At 38.1% G+C, this 20,384-nt stretch overlaps 1 protein-coding gene across 13 annotated transcripts in view; it reads left to right on the top strand.

Moving 5' to 3' along the window:
* The first annotated feature begins 2,231 nt into the window (after positions 1 to 2,231).
* Positions 2,232 to 20,384, top strand: part of Eml5 (EMAP like 5) — a 205,438-nt gene continuing 187,285 nt past the window's right edge. For 6 of the 13 annotated variants that reach the window (XR_010044824.1, XR_010044825.1, XM_063240923.1 and 3 more), the window contains exon 1: positions 2,233 to 2,874. Coding sequence is in view for 11 of the 13 variants with exons in the window: in XM_063240923.1 (XP_063096993.1) it covers positions 2,678 to 2,874 (197 nt within the window). In the remaining 2 variants the exon portion in view is untranslated. Of the gene's footprint in view, positions 2,875 to 20,384 lie in introns of all 13 variants that reach the window. The other 7 variants (XM_063240921.1, XM_063240920.1, XM_063240922.1 and 4 more) reach the window with 3 other exon arrangements.

Consider the following 20,384-nt stretch of genomic DNA (forward strand, 5'->3'; position numbering starts at 1 on the left):
GGGAAAAAAAACTGACAATTTGGGAAAGGCATATTCCTTGCAGATTCTAACCTGAGAAAATACTATTGCAATGAAAATTTTGATAATTTACTATAACAACTATTAGTTTATCAAACCTAACTTTGTATAGAATAATAACTTTTCCACAGTATTGTTTTCCAACTTCTTGCTATTGTACATTGTGTTTTTCTAAACTCTTGTTATTTAATTTACATTGATCTATGCTGTTTTTGTCTATTTTAAGTAGTTGATCCTTCAAAATTAGTCACTATAATACCCATCAGTAGGATTCTGATTTTAATTTCTTGGCACTTTATGTATAACTTCAAATTATAAAGATTTTTGTGGACCTTTTCAACATGCATGTTATTGATTTTACTTCAAGTTGTTTACAAAATATATATCTTCACATACAAAAAACTTCCCATCCTACTTGATTTACACTCATTAGTCTATATTACATATGAGCAATTTTTTATGCATTGTGTATTAATTCTGAAATGTTACCAAAAGGTAGCTAGTATGTGTTTATGATTTGGTCCTGTTGCATTAAACTTTAGATTTGTGTATTCATGTAGTTATTTTGAAAGAACTTCTAATTTTTGCTTCTGTGGCTATGTAATAATCTTTCTGTATGTTGAATTGTGGTCTTGATTTGGTTAAGATCTGCATATATACAGATCATTTGAATATAATTTTAAGAAATTTGTTTAAAAAATGTCTAACAGATGTCCATTTGTTGATCTGTAGACTATTCAAGTTTTTTCCACACACATCTTTATTTACACTACTTTCAAAAGATACAGATATTATTTATTTTATACTGGGAATTGAACTCAGGACCTTGCACTTGCCAAGTAGGCGCTTATGCCACTGAACTATATCCCCAGCAAGATACAGATTTTAAAGCTTGCTGATGTGACTTTAGTAATAACTGATTATATAAAGATGTGTGTGTAAGTACTGCTTAGGTTTGTTTTTCTTCCTCAAGTATTCATGAGTGGTTTATTTCCTAGCCACCTTTGTGCATCTGCCATCTCTTTTAGTCTCAACTTGTCATTTGAGGATAGTTTAATTAGCAGTGTTTTTGCTTCACACTGTACCCTTGAGTCATTAAAAACTGTAATGGAACATATGATAATGGAAAATAAGTTATTTAAATCTGTTATCTGAATACTTAAATATGTGTCATGAGATCCGTTATGATATTGTGCTGAAAAATCTGAAACAGGAAAATTTATTTCTCTACATACTCTCATAAAAATTGCCAGTGATTAATGTTCCAAAGATGTATAATAACACAACACTTAATCTTTTCGAAGTTCGCTGCTTAAATTTAATCGACCTCTTTTTAAGGAACATTTTACCTAGTCACAATATTTAAGTCACTCAACTTCATGAATATCACGGCACTAGACATGCTCTAAGAAGTCATTTAGCCAGGTAAGGTAGCAAACACCTGCAATCCCAGCTACTCAGGAGCGGAGGCATGAAGATAGGAGTTCCAGATCAGCCCAGGCAGTTTAGGGAGGTCCCATCTCAAAATGAAAAATTTTAAAGGCCAGGTGTATAACTCAGTTATGTAATGCCCTTGGGTTCAATCCTCAAGTACCAAAAAAGAAAGAAAGAAAGAAAACAGGAACCTACTGGCTCTTTAAATGACATTTTAAAAAATTCCAGGACCACTGCCACCTTATATTAAGGATCGTCATCTGAGGCGTCAAATGTACTTTGCAAGATTTTCTCCCTGTCATATTTATGGATCACAGAGCACTAACAGGCCGCAAGAAAAAGTAAGATATCAGCGGAAAAACAAAATAAAGCATCCTGTATTAATTCCCAGGCATAAAAGTAGCCCTTGCCAGGTGCAGGGGCAGCGGGGACCCGTTAACGATTTAGCGCAAAGACCACCAACAACAGGATCCCGGGGGCACTGAGGGTCCTCCCAGGTCCTAACAGTCTACGTAGGCGCTCAACGTGCAGCGTGGGGACAGACACTGGGATGGTCAATGCGGGAGAGCAACCGCGCAGAGCAGCATCCAAGCAGCTTTGAGACTTCCGGATCTCTGCACGGCTCCCAGACGGGGGTGGGGCCACGCGCGCAGGGGCGGGGCCGTTGGGGGCGGAGCGAGCACGGGTGAGGGGCGGGAAGCGCGGGGTGGGCGGGGCCACACGTGCGGGGGCGGGGCAAGCGTGATCGGGGGGCGGGGCCGCGCGCCTGCCGCTCAGAGGGCTTCGGGAGCGCGCAGCGCGGGACCGCTGTGCTGTGGCGACGGGGACGCAACTGAGGCGAGCGCCGCAGGTGACCGCGGTGAGGCGCCGGGTTCGCGGGCGGCTGAGGCGCTGTGGGCTGGAGGCGGGCCCTCGCTCGGCTCCTCTCACGGCCTCGGTGCTGCGGGCAGAGCGGACGCGGTGAGCCCGGGCCGGTGCCGAGCTTCGGAATCCCCCTGACAGCCGGCGCCGCCCGCGGCCCTCAGCATGCTCCCCGGGGCGAGGGTTTTCCTCCCGCCCGTGGGCTGAGCGGCGACGGCCGCTGCCGCAGACGCGGGATGCACCTGCCGGGAGCGGCTTAGAGGACGCGGCCGGCGGGGAGTTCCAGCCGCCAGCCGGAGGCTTTCGTCGCCGTCAGCGCCGCTGCAGCCGCGGGCCCGAGCAGCAGCGTGGGGGGCGCCCCGCCATGGCGGCCCGGAGCGCCCCGAGCTGCCACCTGCGGCTGGAGTGGGTGTACGGCTACCGGGGCCACCAGTGCCGCAACAACCTCTACTACACGGCGGCCAAGGAGATCGTGTACTTCGTGGCGGGGGTCGGCGTGGTCTACAGCCCGCGGGAGCACCGGCAGAAGTTCTACCGGGGCCACAGCGACGACATCATCAGGTACGAGGACCTCGCCTGCCCGCGCCCAGGGCGTCGTGACCTCTCGCGCGGGGAGCATCGCCCAGGGAGGAGTCGCGGGGGTCTGGTCCCGGGCCCACACACTCTGCCCGTCTTCCCAGGCTCGAGACCCTCTTGTCGGCCAGTGCTGCACCAGGCATTCGATTCCATGGCTTTGTGCCCTTTTCCCTTGCATCAAAATTACGAAAAGTGCGAAAGGTTATTTGGGTAGCACGTTAAAAAAAAAAAAAATTAGTGGGATTTTTCTTAAACGTGTTCTTAAAGAGCAAGGGAGAAATCTTTAGAGTACTGACCGGAGCGCTAGGGACCTAAAGATGGTCCTGGGAGGGCGCCCAGGATGGCATTCTGTAGGGCTGTCACCTCTTGATTATCTGTTAGTTCAAATTTCATTGCCTGCAGTTAGCTGATAGAAAAGAAACTCAGGCAACCCTCAGGCTACTCATATAGGTTGAAATTTGCTCACTTGAAGGCAGTTTGGTGTAGATCTCACCCGAAAACGGCTGTTAGAAAACGGCTCCACCGATGATCTGGTTTTATCTTAACTAAAGTACTCCTAAATTTACTTTCCTGCCTCTTTATTTAAATAAGCAGTGGGTTTTTTGTGTGTGCTTATTTTTCTTTTGGGGGCGGCATCTGCAAGTTGGTCCTAGTGCTTGTTTACATTTCTTTAGTGAGCGGTATATTTAAAATGTAATTATTCAATCAGTGTCTTAGAACTTTTGTGGTAAAGTTAGAAGCTTCACAAATAGGTCGTTGATCATTGCACAGCATTTTTGTCCTTTATGAAATAGAATGTATTGAAAACATTTGGAGGATAAGTGTGTGTGTGTGTGTGTGTGTGTGTGTGTTGCTTCTGGGTTTTTAAAAGAAATTTTGCGCTTGTTTGGCTAACCTTGTTCCCTTATGTTTGTTCAACTGCGCTTAAATTGGGTATTTTGAATGCAGTATCTTGGTTGATGTCTTGTAAGTAAGAAGCTCTTATACTTAAATTGTTTTGCTTTGTATCTCTGTGTATGATGTGTAGAAGAGGCAGTGGCCTAGGACAAACAAGGGAGAACAAGATGGAGTAAAGATAAGAAAAGCAAAAATTGAGATTGTAGAATAGAGAATAAGGCTTTTATTTAAGACATGGAGGTGGAGTACTGATTGTACAGGATGAGATTGTAGGTGATGCATTGCTTTGAAAAGGAAACTGACAAGTGATTTCATTTTTCTCAATTTAGGATTCTTTTTGTAATGGTGATCAAGGTTACAGACCTAGTAGAATTCTGAAGTTTAAGTTGCTAATTAAAGCAAAAAAAAAAACCTCTGTAATAATTGTTTACATTGTTATTTATCCCAAGAACAGAGGTAATCTTAGTTTCTTTTTCACTAATCCTTTCAAGTCTCTCTTTCATGTATTAGTACCAAGAGTACCTGGAGTAACTGGAGTACCAGGTATACTAGCTTTACCTGAACAAAACAGCCTTAATTGAAGCCTTCCTCCATGTATTATCTCTTAGGTTGAATTTAGTAAGTGGTGCAGATGTGAAGGATTTTCGGCTCTTCATAGTGCACTTGAATTTTTTTCTAGGTGGTGGTTAGGGAAGTAGTATTAACTACCATATACTAGTATTTATTGTATTTCTTTAGTTATTTGTTTACTAATATTTATTACAGTAATTAGTTTAAATATACAACAGAATTTTAATGTCAGAAATAATACAGGACTTTTTTGGTCACTTTTTCTTTTTTGTTTCAGGTTATATTAATACGTTTCTCTAGTTACTAGGTATTTATAGAAATTTTAAGACTAAATTATAAAGTATACCAAAGTAGGACCAGTTTTAGCGTGTTTGTCAATACCTGTCTATATTTGGAAACTTGCCAGTTGTCTTCCCAATGAATGTGATAGCTTTTAAAATTTGTTTTTCTGTTTATTGCTCAGCAGCAATGTTTTTGCAAATTTATTATGAAAGTATGAATATTATCAAAAGCTCTCAGATCTCTAATACCAGTAAAGACTGTTCATGGAATATAGTTAACTTGGTTTCCTTGTGGAAGTGACCAGATTTGTATTTTTTTATATATAGAATTTGAAGTGCATTGTTGTTAAAACATGGTGAATGTTTCTCATAAAATAGTGATAAGGTCAAATGGTAATGCATGTGAAATACATTGAGAGGTATATTATGCTGGGGACTGAGCTCAGTGGCATAAGTGTCTGCCTAACAAGTGTGAGGTCCCAAGTTTGATCCCAGTACCCCCCTCAAAAAAACTATGCAGTTGCTGATTAGAGTAATAATTCATTGCTTTTAAGTCTATCTTCTCTATTTAGACTAAATGATAGGTATAGTAGTTCTTTCCTTCAGTTGTTAGGTGGTGTTCTTAAGAAAACTGATCTTTTACCTAGTAAAAGTGGTTTCTGACAGCTCAGTATTTATGGTTATAGAAACTTCATTTAATCAACACAAGTCAAAATTGTATTTGGAAAAACAATTCCATTGTTTTTAAGGTCTGGATAATTTTTAAAATCTGGCAAGAGTTATGAGAGACCTATTTGTATTCTACCTCATGTTTCTAAATATGTGATTAGCTCAAGAATCAGTCTGATCATCAGAATAGTTTGAAGAATTTTCAGAAATTTTTACCCTTTTTCTCAAATACAGTAAGAGGGAATCTTCTAGGATTTTGGCTGGAGCCTGCAATCATTGTAAAAAGTGCCTCATGTGATTGATTGGGAATCATACTGCCATCCTGTATTATTAAGATAATCAGTTTGATGAAAAAATGTTCATTATCATTACTCATTAGAGAAATGCAAATTTAAACCACACTGAGATTCCATCTCACTCCTGAAAGAATGGCCAGGATCAAGAAAACTGCCAACAACAAATACTGGAGAGGCTATGGGGAAAAGGGAACTCTCCTTCACTGTTGGTGGGAGCATAGACTGGTGCAGCCATTGAGGAGGTCAGTCTGGAGATTTCTCAAAAAGCTGAGATTGGAAGTCCCATTTGTTCCAGCTATTCCACTTCTAGGCATATTCCCAGAAGAACTGAAAACATCATACTACAGTGAAAAATGTGCACCCATGTTTATAGCAGCACAATTTATAATAGCTAGATCTTGGAAACACGTTAGTGTCCATCAACTGAGGAATGGATAAAAAGCTGTGGTATTTTTATACAATGGAGTACTACTCAGCTATAAAGAATGATCACATTGAGATATTTATAAATAAATGGATGCAACTTGAGACCATACTCATAAGTGAAATAAATCAAACTCATGTGTATAAATACCAGATAGTCTCTCTCATGTAAGAAATGGTAAGAATACATAAGAGTTTATAGTAATCATGATTCCCCATTACATTGCTCTGAAGCTTTATAATGTCTGCATTCATTAGTTGGAATGGCTTTATCCTAGCTTGTTTGATTTTATTATCTATGATAGTATAAACAGCTATTTTAAAGAAAACAAGACATTAGAATAGCCAGTGCTGATTTAGTATCATTTTACTCTGAAGTTCTACTATGCCTTTGTTTTTTTCTTTCCTTTGGTTATATCCTGTTATATCTTATTGGATATTATTATGTGTAATAGTATAAACAAATTTTCTATGGAAAATGAGATAATATAGTAGCTATTGTTCATTCTCTGCTATTTGGTTCTGAAAGCCCTGTAATGCTTTCATTCTCTTGAATGGTTTTATGCTGTTTCGTATGTTTGATACTATCGTATATGAAGCTATACTCAACTATGTCAAAGAAAGAGACATTATGGTAGTTACTGTTAATTATGGGTTGTCTTGTGGTAAAATGCTGTGTTACTTGCATTGTTCTGATCTGATCTGCTTTGTCTCTTTTGTCTTAATCTCTTTAAAGTAAAAAAATTTTTTAAAAAAGATAACCAGTTTGAGAAATAGGCATGAACTCTCCCCTCAAACTTGAGACCAGAATTTACTTACACATTGTATGATATCTAGAAACAACTTTTCATAAACTATTAGACTACATATGGGTTTCATAAAATTTAATAACTAGAATTAGGTTAACTTTCACAGAGTGTGTCATGATTCTTTTTGATAAGACTTTTGATATGGGCAGAAAAATGATGAACTCCAAAAAGTTTTAAAAAGCGCTTTATTAGCTGAGCTTAGCACGACACTGTCTCGGGATGGCAGGAAAGTGTGCCACTGAGCCACGGGCTGCATGAGCCAGGGGTTATAGCAAGCTGCAAGGGGAGAGATCAGGGTCTTAGGATCAGTTTGTCCCCATAAAAGGAACCAGGAAGGTGGAACAAGCAGTTACAGAAACCAGGGAGGCAGGGAGGGGGTTACATGGTGGGTATGTTACAAGGTTGCAACTTAACTGGCAAATACACAAGTTTTACAGGAAGAGAGCAAGTTATAATAAGTACAGCATGTTTTGGGTTTTTGAGCTTCTTGCAACTTTTATCAGTCTGGATATTGAAACATGTAATATTACATTAAAATTTTCAAATACTACATGCTTTGAAAAATGAACTTAATAGAAAGATAGGAATTATGTAGAATAATGGTTGGAATACTCATAAATATGTATTAACTGTACTGTTTACCTAAAGCTGAATTTTTAGATTTGTATTAAACTATTTTCTCTTATTATTTTTAGACTGTCCTCCATGTAAATATGCAAATAATGAAATGTTTGGATATATATTAAAACATAGAATAAGTTTTTAGAAGTCATTAAGAATTTACTTTTATTTCAAGATTTTTGAAGTGGGTTCGTAAACAATATAGGAATCCAAGCAGCCAAATTCATAAATTTGGAATTTTATTAGCTGAGCATAGACCCCTGTTTCAGAGGCAAAACGAGTGGTGCTGAACTGAAGGGGCACAGGGCATTTAAAGCAAAAAAACTGCGAAGCAAAACATCCTGTGGGAAACAGTTTAGCTAGAATCTTAAATTAATTTTGGTTGACAGGGGTATCCTGCTTCTTTGATGAGCAGGTTAATTTTTCTCTCTTGTGGGTACATTCTACTTTTCTAATGGGATGTGTATCCTGAGTAATTTTTCAGTCTTCTGGCTCGAATACAGGGCACTTGTCAATACAGGGTATGAGATGGTGTCAGTTATGCTAAGCTCCAACAATTTTCTCTGATTTATGGAGCATCTGCTTTGTTTAAAGACACAGCCAAGTAAAGTATCAATTAAAATACTACTTTTGTGTACTAAGGATATCACTGGCATACCTTTGATATGGGTCTTGGTTACTTTTCTCATTGCTGAGACAAAATACTTGATGCCCAAAGCTAAAGGAGGGAAGGTTTATTGCAGCCATCGTTTGCAGAGGTTTCAGGTCATAGTTGGTTGGCTCTAACACAGCGTGGCATTGCAGAGAAATACTTCATAGCAGGCAGAAGGCAGGAAGACAGTGAAGCAGCATGCAAAAATCAGCAAGCCTGGTTTCCTTTTGTCCCATCCAGGCTACAAACCTTTTGGGTGGTGCCACCCATACCCAGAGTGTGGGACTACTATCTTCAGTAAATCGATTCAACCACACCCAGAATTACATTAATTCCAATCAATGAACTGATTTAATACCACATACCCTGAATTTCAGTATTACATCCATAATCAACATTCATGCATCCATAATCAACATTTACACACCCTAGATCCAGTCATCTCTGAAGAGCCACACCTGTGTCTGCATGGGGGTTTGGAGGAAGATATTTAGATACAAACCATAACAATTGAGAAGAGCAAATTTGAGAGGAAGGGAAAATCAGAAGTTCTATTTTAGAAGTGTTCTGTTGCCATGTCTAATAGACAGCCAAGTGGAGGTGTAAATTAGGCAGTTGGTCTTACATGCCTGTAATTCAAAGAAGCAATCTGGACTGGCTGGTATAAATTTGGATGTTATCAGCGTGTAGGTAATATTCAAAGCCACAAACTTGGATAAGTTCATTAGGGAATGAGTATAGACAAAAAATTTTTAAAAAGTGGATTCGTTGGTGGATAAAGTGTCAGTTGAGTGTGTATAGAAATGTGGAAGTCATGCGAAGAGTATTTCAGAAAGGAGTGATGGCTGTGTCAAGTAAAAGGACTTCCTCACCATAATATAGGTGTTAACTATTATGTAACTGTTGCTTCCTCATCAAATGACTCCCCAAAAGACTGACACATGATGAGAGACAGGGGAAAGTAGGAAGAAGACAAATGGTTCATGCCAGTGTACTGTGCCATGCCAGCATCCTTTAAGATTTATTCCAACAGTTCCCACTTTACTTAGTTCTTAAAAGTGGCTGGCAGCCCTAGACTCTTAATTACTGTACTCAAAAATGTGACCTTCAGACTAACAGCGTTATCAAACCTGAAAATTTATGAAAAGTCCAAATTCTCTGGTCTTATCTCATACCTGCCAAATCAGAAACTCCAGGTGTGAGCCAGCAATCGGTTTTAATTGCCTCCAGGTGATTTTGATATCATCCAAACTTTGAGAATCATTGCTGATTCCCAGCCTTAGCTACATAATGATACTGTTTGAACAGTAAAATAAAAAACCAACAAAGGCTAAGCCTCATCCCTAGAAACTCTGATTTAATTTGTCTAGTGTGAGACCCAGGTGTAATTTCTTTGTTGTTTATTTTAACTTGAGGAGAGGAGCTACTTGGAGATAGACCCTGGGGCTCATGCTCTACCACTGACTTACATCCTCAGCATTTTAAAAAATAAAGTCTTGCTAACTTAGCCAGATGATCTTAAAATCTTCCTGTCTCAGCTGCCAAGTGGCCAGGATTGTGTGTGTGCTACCATGACTGAGCTATTTTTTAATTTTTTAAAATTTAAGTTTATTGGAGTAATTTAGCTATACAGAATGACCACATTCATATAGGGTCTTTGTATGTAAAACCTAACCATGTCCATGATATATTTTGTTTCTTCTTTTTCTCCCCATTCCTAGCCCCTCTTTTCAAACCCACTTCCCTTCACTATTCACAAAACTCAGTTTTATGTTCTTTTTTTCTCTCCTCCCTTTCATCTCACACTTCTGTTTCCTTTTTCCTTTTGAAAAGTTGTTTCCAACTTCACAATATTTATTGTACATTTATGATCTATAGTTCTTGCACACTGAAAATGTAAATAAGAAATCAATGTGGAGATTGATCAAAAAAGTAGGATTAACAGTCCCATTTAACCTAGCTATTCCTCTTCTTAATACCTTCCCAGAAGAATTAAAAGCATCATACCATAATGCTATATGCATACCCATGTTTGTAGTGGCACAGTTTGTAATAGCTAAATCTTGGAAGCAACCCAATGAATAGATTTTAAAATGTTTTTTATATAATGGAATATTACTCAACCATAAAAAAGATAAAACTGAGATATGTATAACTTTTTAATTTTTTAAGCTTCCCAAATAATTCAGTTGCAGGGCTGAGGTTGAACCACAGCCTGTAGTTATAATTCATGTTTACCTGGTGGGCTAAGAGTTAACCTGCAAAAACCCTAACCAGTTCATTCACTTAGTATTATGCATTATGTAACAACGTGAGACCAAGGATGTAGCCCAACAGCACAGCACCTGCATGGCAAGTGTGAAGCCCTCAGTTCAGTTCCTGGTACCAAAAAACAAAAAGAGAGGCCTCCATGAGCACACCAGCTACCATTGAGACTCGTCTGTGGGTATCTAGTGCAAGCCTGGAGAAGTAGCCTGCCATGACTTAGAAAAGCTGCTAATGTCTGGAGAAGCTTGCTCTACACCCTACCGCCTCCTTGGGAACCTGGGTTAAGAAAACCTGACCCATGCCCCTACACTGTGGATGGGTAGGACTCTGGAAAGTCAGTTGTGCATATTATTGTGTGCAAGTGTAACAGGACCTGAAGACTGGACCTGCAGATGCCACTAAAATGAAATCTGGTGCCTTTGCATTCCTTTTGTATTTGTTACAGATCTTGTTCATTTCTGTACATAGGCATGTTAGTCGCTTAAGAGATATCTGTAATACCAGGTTTATTTGCTGTAAATTTACCTAACTGTCTCATCCTCCATCAAGACCAAGGACACCAAGATATGAGTAATTACACTAATTTTCAAGATTTTCAGGGTCATCTAAATTGATAGACTTTATAGCATCCAGTTTCAGCCCCCTTAAGTGATGTATAAAAATTTCCAGTCATCATTATAAACCAGCAGTCACCTTGTATTCCAAGAAAAGCAGACCAACCCATGACGAAAGTACCCCTTTCCCCACCAAGCAGGAGCAAGTATGCCATGACAAGAACTGAGATTGCCTCCCTAAGCAGGAACCCTCATCTCATGATGGGAACTGAATTGCCCCCTCAAGTAATAGTGACCCTCCCAGAGCCTTACACTAGTTCTGAGATAACTAGTCAGCCATCCACAACTTGGCCAGGATTACCTGGGCTGCCCCTCAGGTATGCAAACTCCCAATCTTTGTCTCTGTTCCCCTTTTATATAAAACCTAAAAATGTCTCTCACCCCCTCAAATCCAGGTTTTGAACCTCTTTTGTCTGTTATTCAGAATGGTCTTACTTTTCACTTTGTCATCTCCTTTATTGGTGTTATGAAATGCATGGTCAAGCCTGATCCTTTGGAACCCTCAGAGCTGTAACTTTTGCCCTAAAACTCCAGTGATACATCCCAAATGCAGTCAGCTGAAGTTTGCTATAATCTAGTGCCTCAAGTGGTAGTTTCAGCAGGTTCAGTGTCAGCAGTGGGTTTGGCTGAATGGTTTGGATCATTAAAAGCTCAAGATTAATACATTTCTCCTTTGTAGCCAGAATCCATAGTGTTAAATAGACCAGACATCCAATATGGTAATACTGGACTCAACACATAATTCTCCATGAAAATGAAGAGCCATCCCCACCCTGTGAAATTCTAAAATGGGTGTATTTTTGCATGGACAGTTGATATAGCACCCTTGCACTAGGGGAATTCATTATATGTGAGGTCCTGTTTCAATCCTCAGCAGCAACAACAATGAAGTAACTCTACATTTGTGTCCAGTTAGGACTACAAGGTGGTAGAATACTGTATTTTGGGGGGTGTAGGATCATATGTTGCCACATGAGACAATTGACTGGCTTCTCCTTAGTCTAGTATCTTCTATTGTATCTTCAATATGAATTAATATTCTGAGTCAGCATAAGAATGACAAGGTATTATTCTTAGCTAGTATAAACAAAATGCTTTGGCTACAGTAGACCATTCTGATTATAGGGTGGTACAAGGTATGGTTATATTGCTGAAGATTACCAGAATGCAGACAAAATCCTAAATAACTCTTGTATTTCATCACCCTTGGTTGGCCAATGTATATAGCATACTGTTGGATCTTGCTTTTTGATCCATTATGCCAGTCTGTTTCTTTTGATTGGTGAATTGAGACCATTAACATTGATGGTTATAACTGATATGTATTGACTTATCCTTGTCATGTTATTTTCCTGTTGTTGGCTCTCCCCTCTCTTTTTCCCTCCCTCTAATTGTTTTCCCTGGAAAATTCCATCTATTGAGGTTCATGGAGTTGTAGTCTGTATTATCTCTTTCTAGAATGTCCTTCAGAATATTTTGGAGTACTAGTTTGGTGGTCATAAATTTCCTCAGATGTTCTTTGTCATGGAAATGTCTTATTTCTCTATAAATTTTGAAAGATAGTTTTGTGGAGTACATCAACCTAGGTTGAAAGTTGTTTTCCTTTAGAACTTGAAGTACTTCAAGGTCTCCTTGACTTGAGAGTTTATACTGAGAAGTCAGCTGTAATTCTGATGGGCTTTCCTTTATAGGTGATTTGTTTCTTTTCTCTAACAGCTTTTAGGTTTCTATTATTGTGTTAAATTTCTGGAATCTTGACTATGATATGCTTAGCTGTAGTTTCATTGCTAATTGAAGTTCTATATGCTTCACTATTTGTATGTCAAATTCTTTTTCTCTGCCGGGAAAGTTTTCTGTCATGATGTCTGTGAACATTTTTTAAATATCATCTGCATTAAATTGACTCCAGTTAACCTTAAATTATTCTTCTTTGTCTCATCTAGCAGCTGCTGGAATTATTTCTCATGGTCCCTTGCTAGTTTGGAGAAATCTTTCTTTTCCTGGTCACAAATTGCAAGCCTGTCTTCTATATCTGTGATCTTGTCCTTGTATTGGCCTAATCTGCTTTGAATACTTTCTTTTTTTTTATTTTAAAGAGGGTAAAATTAAGCAGAACAAAACAGACAAAATATATCATAAGAAAACAATTTAAGAATCACAGATTTCAAAGCAAGACCACGAGAAATCTTCGTTATCTATTATATTGCCTCTTGTTTTCTTCCAAATAGTTGTCCATATCTTCACACACAGTGAATTCATACCGAACAAAATAGTATTAAATTGATCAGAACAGGATGTTGAAGGCATTTTAGGTCTTCAAGACGAGACAGTAGGGAAGTCAACAATGGCTGCCATAATGTCTCTCATTCTCTTCAAAATAACTGTCCATACCTTCATATATGTTGAAATTAAACAAAACAGTACAGACTAATATCACTCTGAACAGTGAATAATAGTATTGCTAGATTTTATATCATGATGCTATGGAATTAGCACTGGGTATCTTAGTGTCTCTTTTTCTTCAAAGTATCTGTTCATCGTGCATTATATAATCAATTCTCATAAACAATTTAGAAGTTCTATGCATGAGTGAATCTCTACATGTATACTTATTTTTTCTGTATTAGAGGGAAAAACAAATCAAAACAAGACAAACCAAAACAAATTCCTAGAAAAACACAAAATGAAAAGACATATAAAACCGCAATACTAGGTGATCTATAGTAGTTACTATAATGTCTCCTGTTATTTTTAATAGAATTGTATATATCATCGGCATAATGTAATTGAACATAGCAGTACCTAGCAATAGTAAAAAAAAAAAAAACATTGGAGACATTATAGGACTTCAGAAGCAGTTAATAATCAAATTGGAATGGGAATCATATTGAATCTTGTCATCGTCAGAGTAGTTGCCTCTACTGTCAGACTTGATACTAACAAGCATATCAGATTCGAATAAAATCAGTCAAGACAAAACAGCGAACAAACCAGACTCAAATAAGATCAGTCATAGTAAAACAATGTAAGTAATACAGGGCTTCAGATGAAGTTAATAGGAAATTAAGGATGGTTATAGTATATCGTATTTTGGGGATAGCTGTCTATTATACCCTCAAATCTAGTATGAGTAGACAGACTGGAACAGAATAAAATCAAACTAAACAGAGTGATAAGAATAATGTGGATTTTAAATCCTGATACATTATTAACAATGTCCTCTGCCTTCCTTTTTTTTTTTTTTAGAGAATTCCTCCCCTTTCACTTTCACAGGGTGCTTTGTACATTTTGGGTCTCACTAACTCCTTTTTCCCTTAATTTTTAGATTAGGGAGGCAACCCACCATCTACCTAAGTGGTTCTGAAACTTTTTACTTCTCAGCTTGATCTTGAGTTGTATTCTTTTACCTACTAAAGCCTCAAGGGTTTTCCTTCCTTATAGCTGAGTAGCTCTCCACTGCACAAAAGTGTCATGTCTTTCCAACTTATCTGCAGCTGCCGGACGAGCGGTCCTATTTCTCTCTGGTTCCCTGTCACATAGAGCATTGTTTTCTAATCTTTGACTTTTGGTTCATAAACCCTCTTTCAGGTTGATTATATTTCCTATACAGAGCATCTCAATGGAGCCTTTCTCCTGATCTACTCTGCCTGTGTATGTTTTTGCTAGTGTATCAAGGCCATCTGTGTTAGAGATTATAGCCAATCTTCTCTGCCTCATCTCTGCTATGCTATATTTCTGCCATTGGTTGTCTACTTTTCTCCTTCCTTCCACTGTCTGCCCTACTCATTGAGGCCTGTCTGCCACTGTTCCTGGAATCCTGGTGGGGTTTTTTCTCTCTAAAATGTCCTTCAGTATTTTTTGTAGGGTTGGATTGGTGGTCATGAACTCCAGTCACAGTTCCTCTTTGTCATGGAAATCATCTTGTTTCTTCATTTATTTTGAGAGACAGTTTTTAAATTTTTTTTTATTTTAAAGAGGGTAAAATTAAATACAACAGAACAGAATATAAGAAACCAGTGTAAGAAACATAAATTTCAAAGCAAGACAATCAAAGATCTTCACTATCTATCATATTGTCTCTTGTTTTCTTCCAAATAGTTGCCCATACCTTCACATACAGAGAATTCACACAAAACAACATAGTATAGAACGGATCTGAAGAGGACGAGGAAGGCGTTTTAGGTCTTCAAGACCAGACAATAGGGAAGTCAACAATGGCTGTCATAGTGTCTCTCATTCTTTTCAAAATAGCTATCCATATTTTCATGTATTTTGAAATTATACAAAACAAAACAGGCTAAAATCACTCTGAACAAAGAATAATAGTATTGCTGAGTTTCACATTATAATGCTACGGAATCAGCACTGGGTACTGTAGTGTCTTTTTCTTCAAAGCAGTTGTTCATTTCATCATGCATTAATATAATCAGTTCTCATCAACTGTTTATAGGTTCTATGCATGCATGAGTCTACATGTATTTCTATTCTTTCTATATTAGAGGAAAAACAAAGCAAATGACAAGACAAAACAAAACAAATTCCTATAAAAGCATGAAATGAAAAAGTCATATAAAACCACAGTACAAGGTGATACGGTTACTGTGTTGTCTCTTGTTATCTTCAATAGAATTGTCCATATCATCAGGCATAGTATAATTGAATATAGCAGTACATAACAATATTAATAAAAATAAAACATTGTAGGCAGTGTAAAACTTCAAAAGCAGATAATAAACCAGGATGGGTATCCTATTGAATCTTGTCATGTTCATTATAGTTGTCTATACTCTCAGACTTGATACTATCAATCATGACAGATTTGAATAAAATCTGTCAATACAAAATAGCAACCTAACAAACCAGATTCAACTAAGATCAATAATGATAAAACAGTGTAAGTTATATAGGGCTTCAGATTAAGTTAATAGGAAACTAAGGATGATTACCATACTATGTCCTGCTATTTTCGGGATAGCTGTCTGTGCCCTCAAATCTAGTACAGGTAGACCATTTGGAACAGAATATAATCTATCTAAACAGAGCAGTGTGAGAAATGTGGGTTTTAAATCCTGATACACTATTAATAATATCCTCTGCCTTCTTTTTCAAGACCGTTCCTCCCCTTTCACTCCTATATCTTCCAGCTGTAGCTAGTTTTTGGGTTTTGAGTATGTTAGGAGATCTTATCTCTTTAGTTTGTTGGAGATGAGAAGTTGTTGCTTATTTGGCCTAGTCTCTGTTTCTTTGGCACTGTTCCACTGTATTTTCTGTGATCCTTAGTCAATCTCAGACAGGAAATACCAATACCAATAGCTGTTAAGAACAATTATTTCAGTTTTGGCTATAGTGGTACCAATAGCATTGAACACAGCTTAGAAAACAACAAACTGAGCTAACCTTTAATTTGCGACTTTTAACCATATGAAGTAGTTTTGTGATTATATAACAAAATGTAAAACAAACCTGGATAAGAAAACTGATGGCAGTTATGTAATTATGGCATACATAATTACATGCAATATATGTCTGTAAGGTGTCAATTTTGCCCTCGAGGGTTAAAATTTAAAATGGATTAAGGAGAAAATAGAGGAGTGCAAGAAGAGAAAGAGATTAGAAAATAAGGTTGGAGAACAAATGGGGATCATGTCAACTTGGGGAAACTGGTGCAGAAGACTGAAGGAAAAGAGAGATAGAAGAGATAAAAGGAAGAACAGAACAGACCCACACCTACAAGGAGGTTAGGGACCACTTTCACACTCACATAAATACAATAGAGGAAAAAGGAAAGAAAAGGAAAAACAAATAGTCCACTTTCAGGATTCTCTCTGGTTTCACTAGTAAACAACCTGTAGAGGCAGAATCCCAAATGTGCTGATCTATTCCCCCAGCAGTTGCTTTATGGGGGAGTAGTGAATAATCTCAGCAGGCCTGCCCTGAGACCAGACTCATTGGGCTCACCACAGTCCAAGCAATTTCTGTGGGTCTGTGCCCAGCTGAGAGTTGCTAGATGCAGCCAGCAGCAGTTCTGGCTGGCCCATCTCCAAAGTGGTTCCTGGCTAATCATACTCTGTCTGTGGGAGGACCGAGTCCTCTGAACTCATTGGCAGCCAAGTGAAGTTCTCCATGTCCGTTGCTTCTTCCACTGTCGTGTCTCTCTTTGGAGGCCTTGAGTCACCAGCCTTCACTGTCTGTGACCCCATGGACATGTGTCCCTGGGTTCAAACAGCTCCACTCAAAGGCACCACTGGCTATCACTTACTTTCTTCTTCCTTGAATTTTTCCTTTTCACTCTGTGGACTTTGTTTTCATTTCAGATTCTTCCTAGGTTCAGTAGAGCCACTTCTTTCTTCTTGTCTTCCTCACAGTGCTATATTCCAGCAGCTGGACAGTGACTGTCAGAGAAGCTGTTTTCTCTGCAGCTTACTGCTCCTCCATCTTCTCAGAAATCTCTTGTTGGCCAATATAAAGTTAGATTGGATTGTTAAAAGATAAAGTGAAATATAGTGCCCCTCCTTTATAACACTGATATGCACACGAATCTGAAGTTGGATGCATGAGGGAAAACACCAAATAATTGCTGGGCTGCCTGCTAGGATGAGAGGGTAGGCATGGGGCTGAAAGTAGGCACTTTGCCCTGGACCTAGATATTTTGGGGGCTTGGGTACACAAATCATCATAACACAAAATTCTTAGGATTTATTTTTCCTCTAGGATAGGAATTTCATATCATGTTGGATTGTCGAGTAAAATGAGATTATTATCATAGAAGCTGTTAACTGAGATTTTACTCTAAAGATTATATTGTTCTTCACAATTGTGAACAAATACCTGATTTTACTTTAATCCAGAGGCTGGATAATCTAGAAATAAAATAAATTGGTTAGATGTGAGGCAAGAATTCTGGATTGTATCATTGTCAAAAGTATGGCTGATGTCAGCCTTTTGAAAGAGCTTGAGAAAGATTGTAATTTTATGTACTAGAAATATGTAAGGTCTGGTAGAACAGAAAGCACCTAAGTGAAAGTAAAAGCCCATAAATAAACTGATGGCAAGAGAAGTGTACAAGCTAGTTTGTTCTCCACATTAGTTCGAAAAACCAAGACATAGTTACCATCAGTTTTCTTGTCCAGGAAATTCTGCTTCTTTCCTTAGGAATCATGTACCTACCTCACTTTCCTGTGAAATTAATGTTTTCATAGATACCATTTCTATTATGGTTTGTGCCTGGATGTTCACTTGAAGTCTCTTGTAGTCATGGGGGGCAGGCTTTTCAGAAGTGGCTGAATTTAGAGTTTGTGACTGATTCATGGTCTAATGCTGGGATTAAGGATATGAGTGCTACACCTGCCCTAGGGTGAGTAGCCTGAACCCAGTATAAGGGATGGAAAAAAGCTTGCTCTCCCCTCCTCTCTTATTGCTTTTTCTGTCTCTTGCTGCCATGAACTGTTGTCCTTATGCCATGGAGCCACCCTACCTTGGAACCAGCCAATTATGGACTGAAACCTCTACAAACTGTGAACTAAATGAATCTTTGCTCCTTTAACTTTTGGTGTTGGGTATTTTGTCTCAGCAACAAGAAGAGTAACAGACATTTTCCCCCAAATCCATCAGAATCAAGCTATTTGTATCACTTTCATAGAGAATTTTCTAGGTTAGGATGTACGATATTAGATACCACTGCTAATAATGTGAAAGTTACATTACATATTCATTTCAGAATGGAAGGCAAAGGTGGTGACAGTTGGCACAGGCAGTTACAATTAAGAACTGTGCTATTTTTATTTGATACAGTGTTGCTCATAGTATTATTTAAATTAGCCACAAAATGATGACATACTAGGTCTAACCACCTCAATGTAAGGTTGTTATGGTTTGTGTCTAATGTCCTTCCAAAGCTTGATATAGTGATGGGGTGGGGTTTTTTGGAGGTAATTGAATCATCCTTTAAATGTTAGACAGTTTGGTGATTTTCAAAGTTTTGCTATTATAAAGATGATACAGTGAAAAGAATTGTCATAAGGATTAATTTTTTTCGTTCAACATTAATAGCTTTTTGGAATATTGAGTACCTGCTGTGTACAAGTCACTTTGTAGCTACTTAGAATTTAATATGAAGAAAAAGAGTAAAGTCTTCCCTATTGGAGTATACCTTCTAGTGGGGAGAGAGTAAGATAAATCACTATCAAAGCTAATTTTAGATAGTTGATACCTGCAGTCATAAACAAATGAGGTTAGAAGATCGGATATTTTAGAATGACTAGGGAGTTGGGGACTGCTTCTCTGAGCAAGTTATATTAACCTAACCATGAATGAGTTGAAGATCTGGGAGATCATTCTGGATAAAATGGCATAATGAGCTCAGCATATTAAAAAATTAGTGCATGTTAATGATACAGAATCATGGGTTTTGTTTTGGTGTATTACTACATGCACATAACATACTTTGATTATATTCAACCTCATATGCCTTCCTCCTTTCTTTTCTGTCTTGCTGATTCCCTTCATTGTCTCTAAGAGTCTGCCTTTTCTACTTTCCTGTCATCTCTCCTTTGTAAAGGATTCTTCATGTAAGAGAAAAATACGTGATACTTAATGTTCTGAGTCTGGTTGACTTTGCTTAGCATGATGGTCTCAAATTCCATCTATTTTCCTGATAGTGACAGGATTTCATTCTTGGTGGTTGTTTTGTACTTCACTGTGTATAAATGCACCACATTTCCTTTATCTGTTCATCTATTGATAGGCATGTAGGCTGTTTCCGGAGCTAAGGTGTTGTGAATTGTACTACAGTAAGCTGGCTATGCAAGTATCAATCACTATGGTGTTCTATCTTTAATTCTTTCAGGAATTTATTGTACAAGGTTTAGCTGGATCAAATGGTAGCTCTATTTTAGGTTTTTTTTTTTTTAACTTCTGTACTGATTTCTAACGTATGTACTGGTTCACATTCCCATTAAAGTGTAGAAGGATTCATTTTTCTTTCCATCATTCATTTATTTTTCTGTTCTTGATGAGAGCCTTTAAGACTGGGAATCTTAATGTTATTATTTGTTTTCCTGATGTGTAAAGATTTCTTATATTTCTTCAATACTTTTAGACATTCATATTTCTTTGGAGAATTGTTTAACTATTCCTTTGCCCATTTATGCTTTGGGAGGTTTTCTAATTTGTTAATTTTTTTTAGTTCTTTATATATATAGTAGTATTGATCCTCTATGGGAAGAGTAGCTGGTAAAGACTTTTTTCTATTCTACAGATTTTATCATGTTGTTGTTTCCTTTGCTGTGCAGAAGCTTTGCAGTTTGATTTAGTTGCATTTGTTGATTCTTGGTATTCAGGTCCTGTTCAGAAAGTTTGGCTGTGCCTATGGTTTCAAGTGTTTTCCCTGTGTTTTC

The sequence above is a fragment of the Cavia porcellus genome, unplaced genomic scaffold (assembly GCF_034190915.1).
Source record: "Cavia porcellus strain 051 isolate PalLab524CR breed Dunkin Hartley unplaced genomic scaffold, mCavPor4.1 scaffold_31, whole genome shotgun sequence".
Classification (NCBI taxonomy): domain Eukaryota; kingdom Metazoa; phylum Chordata; class Mammalia; order Rodentia; family Caviidae; genus Cavia; species Cavia porcellus.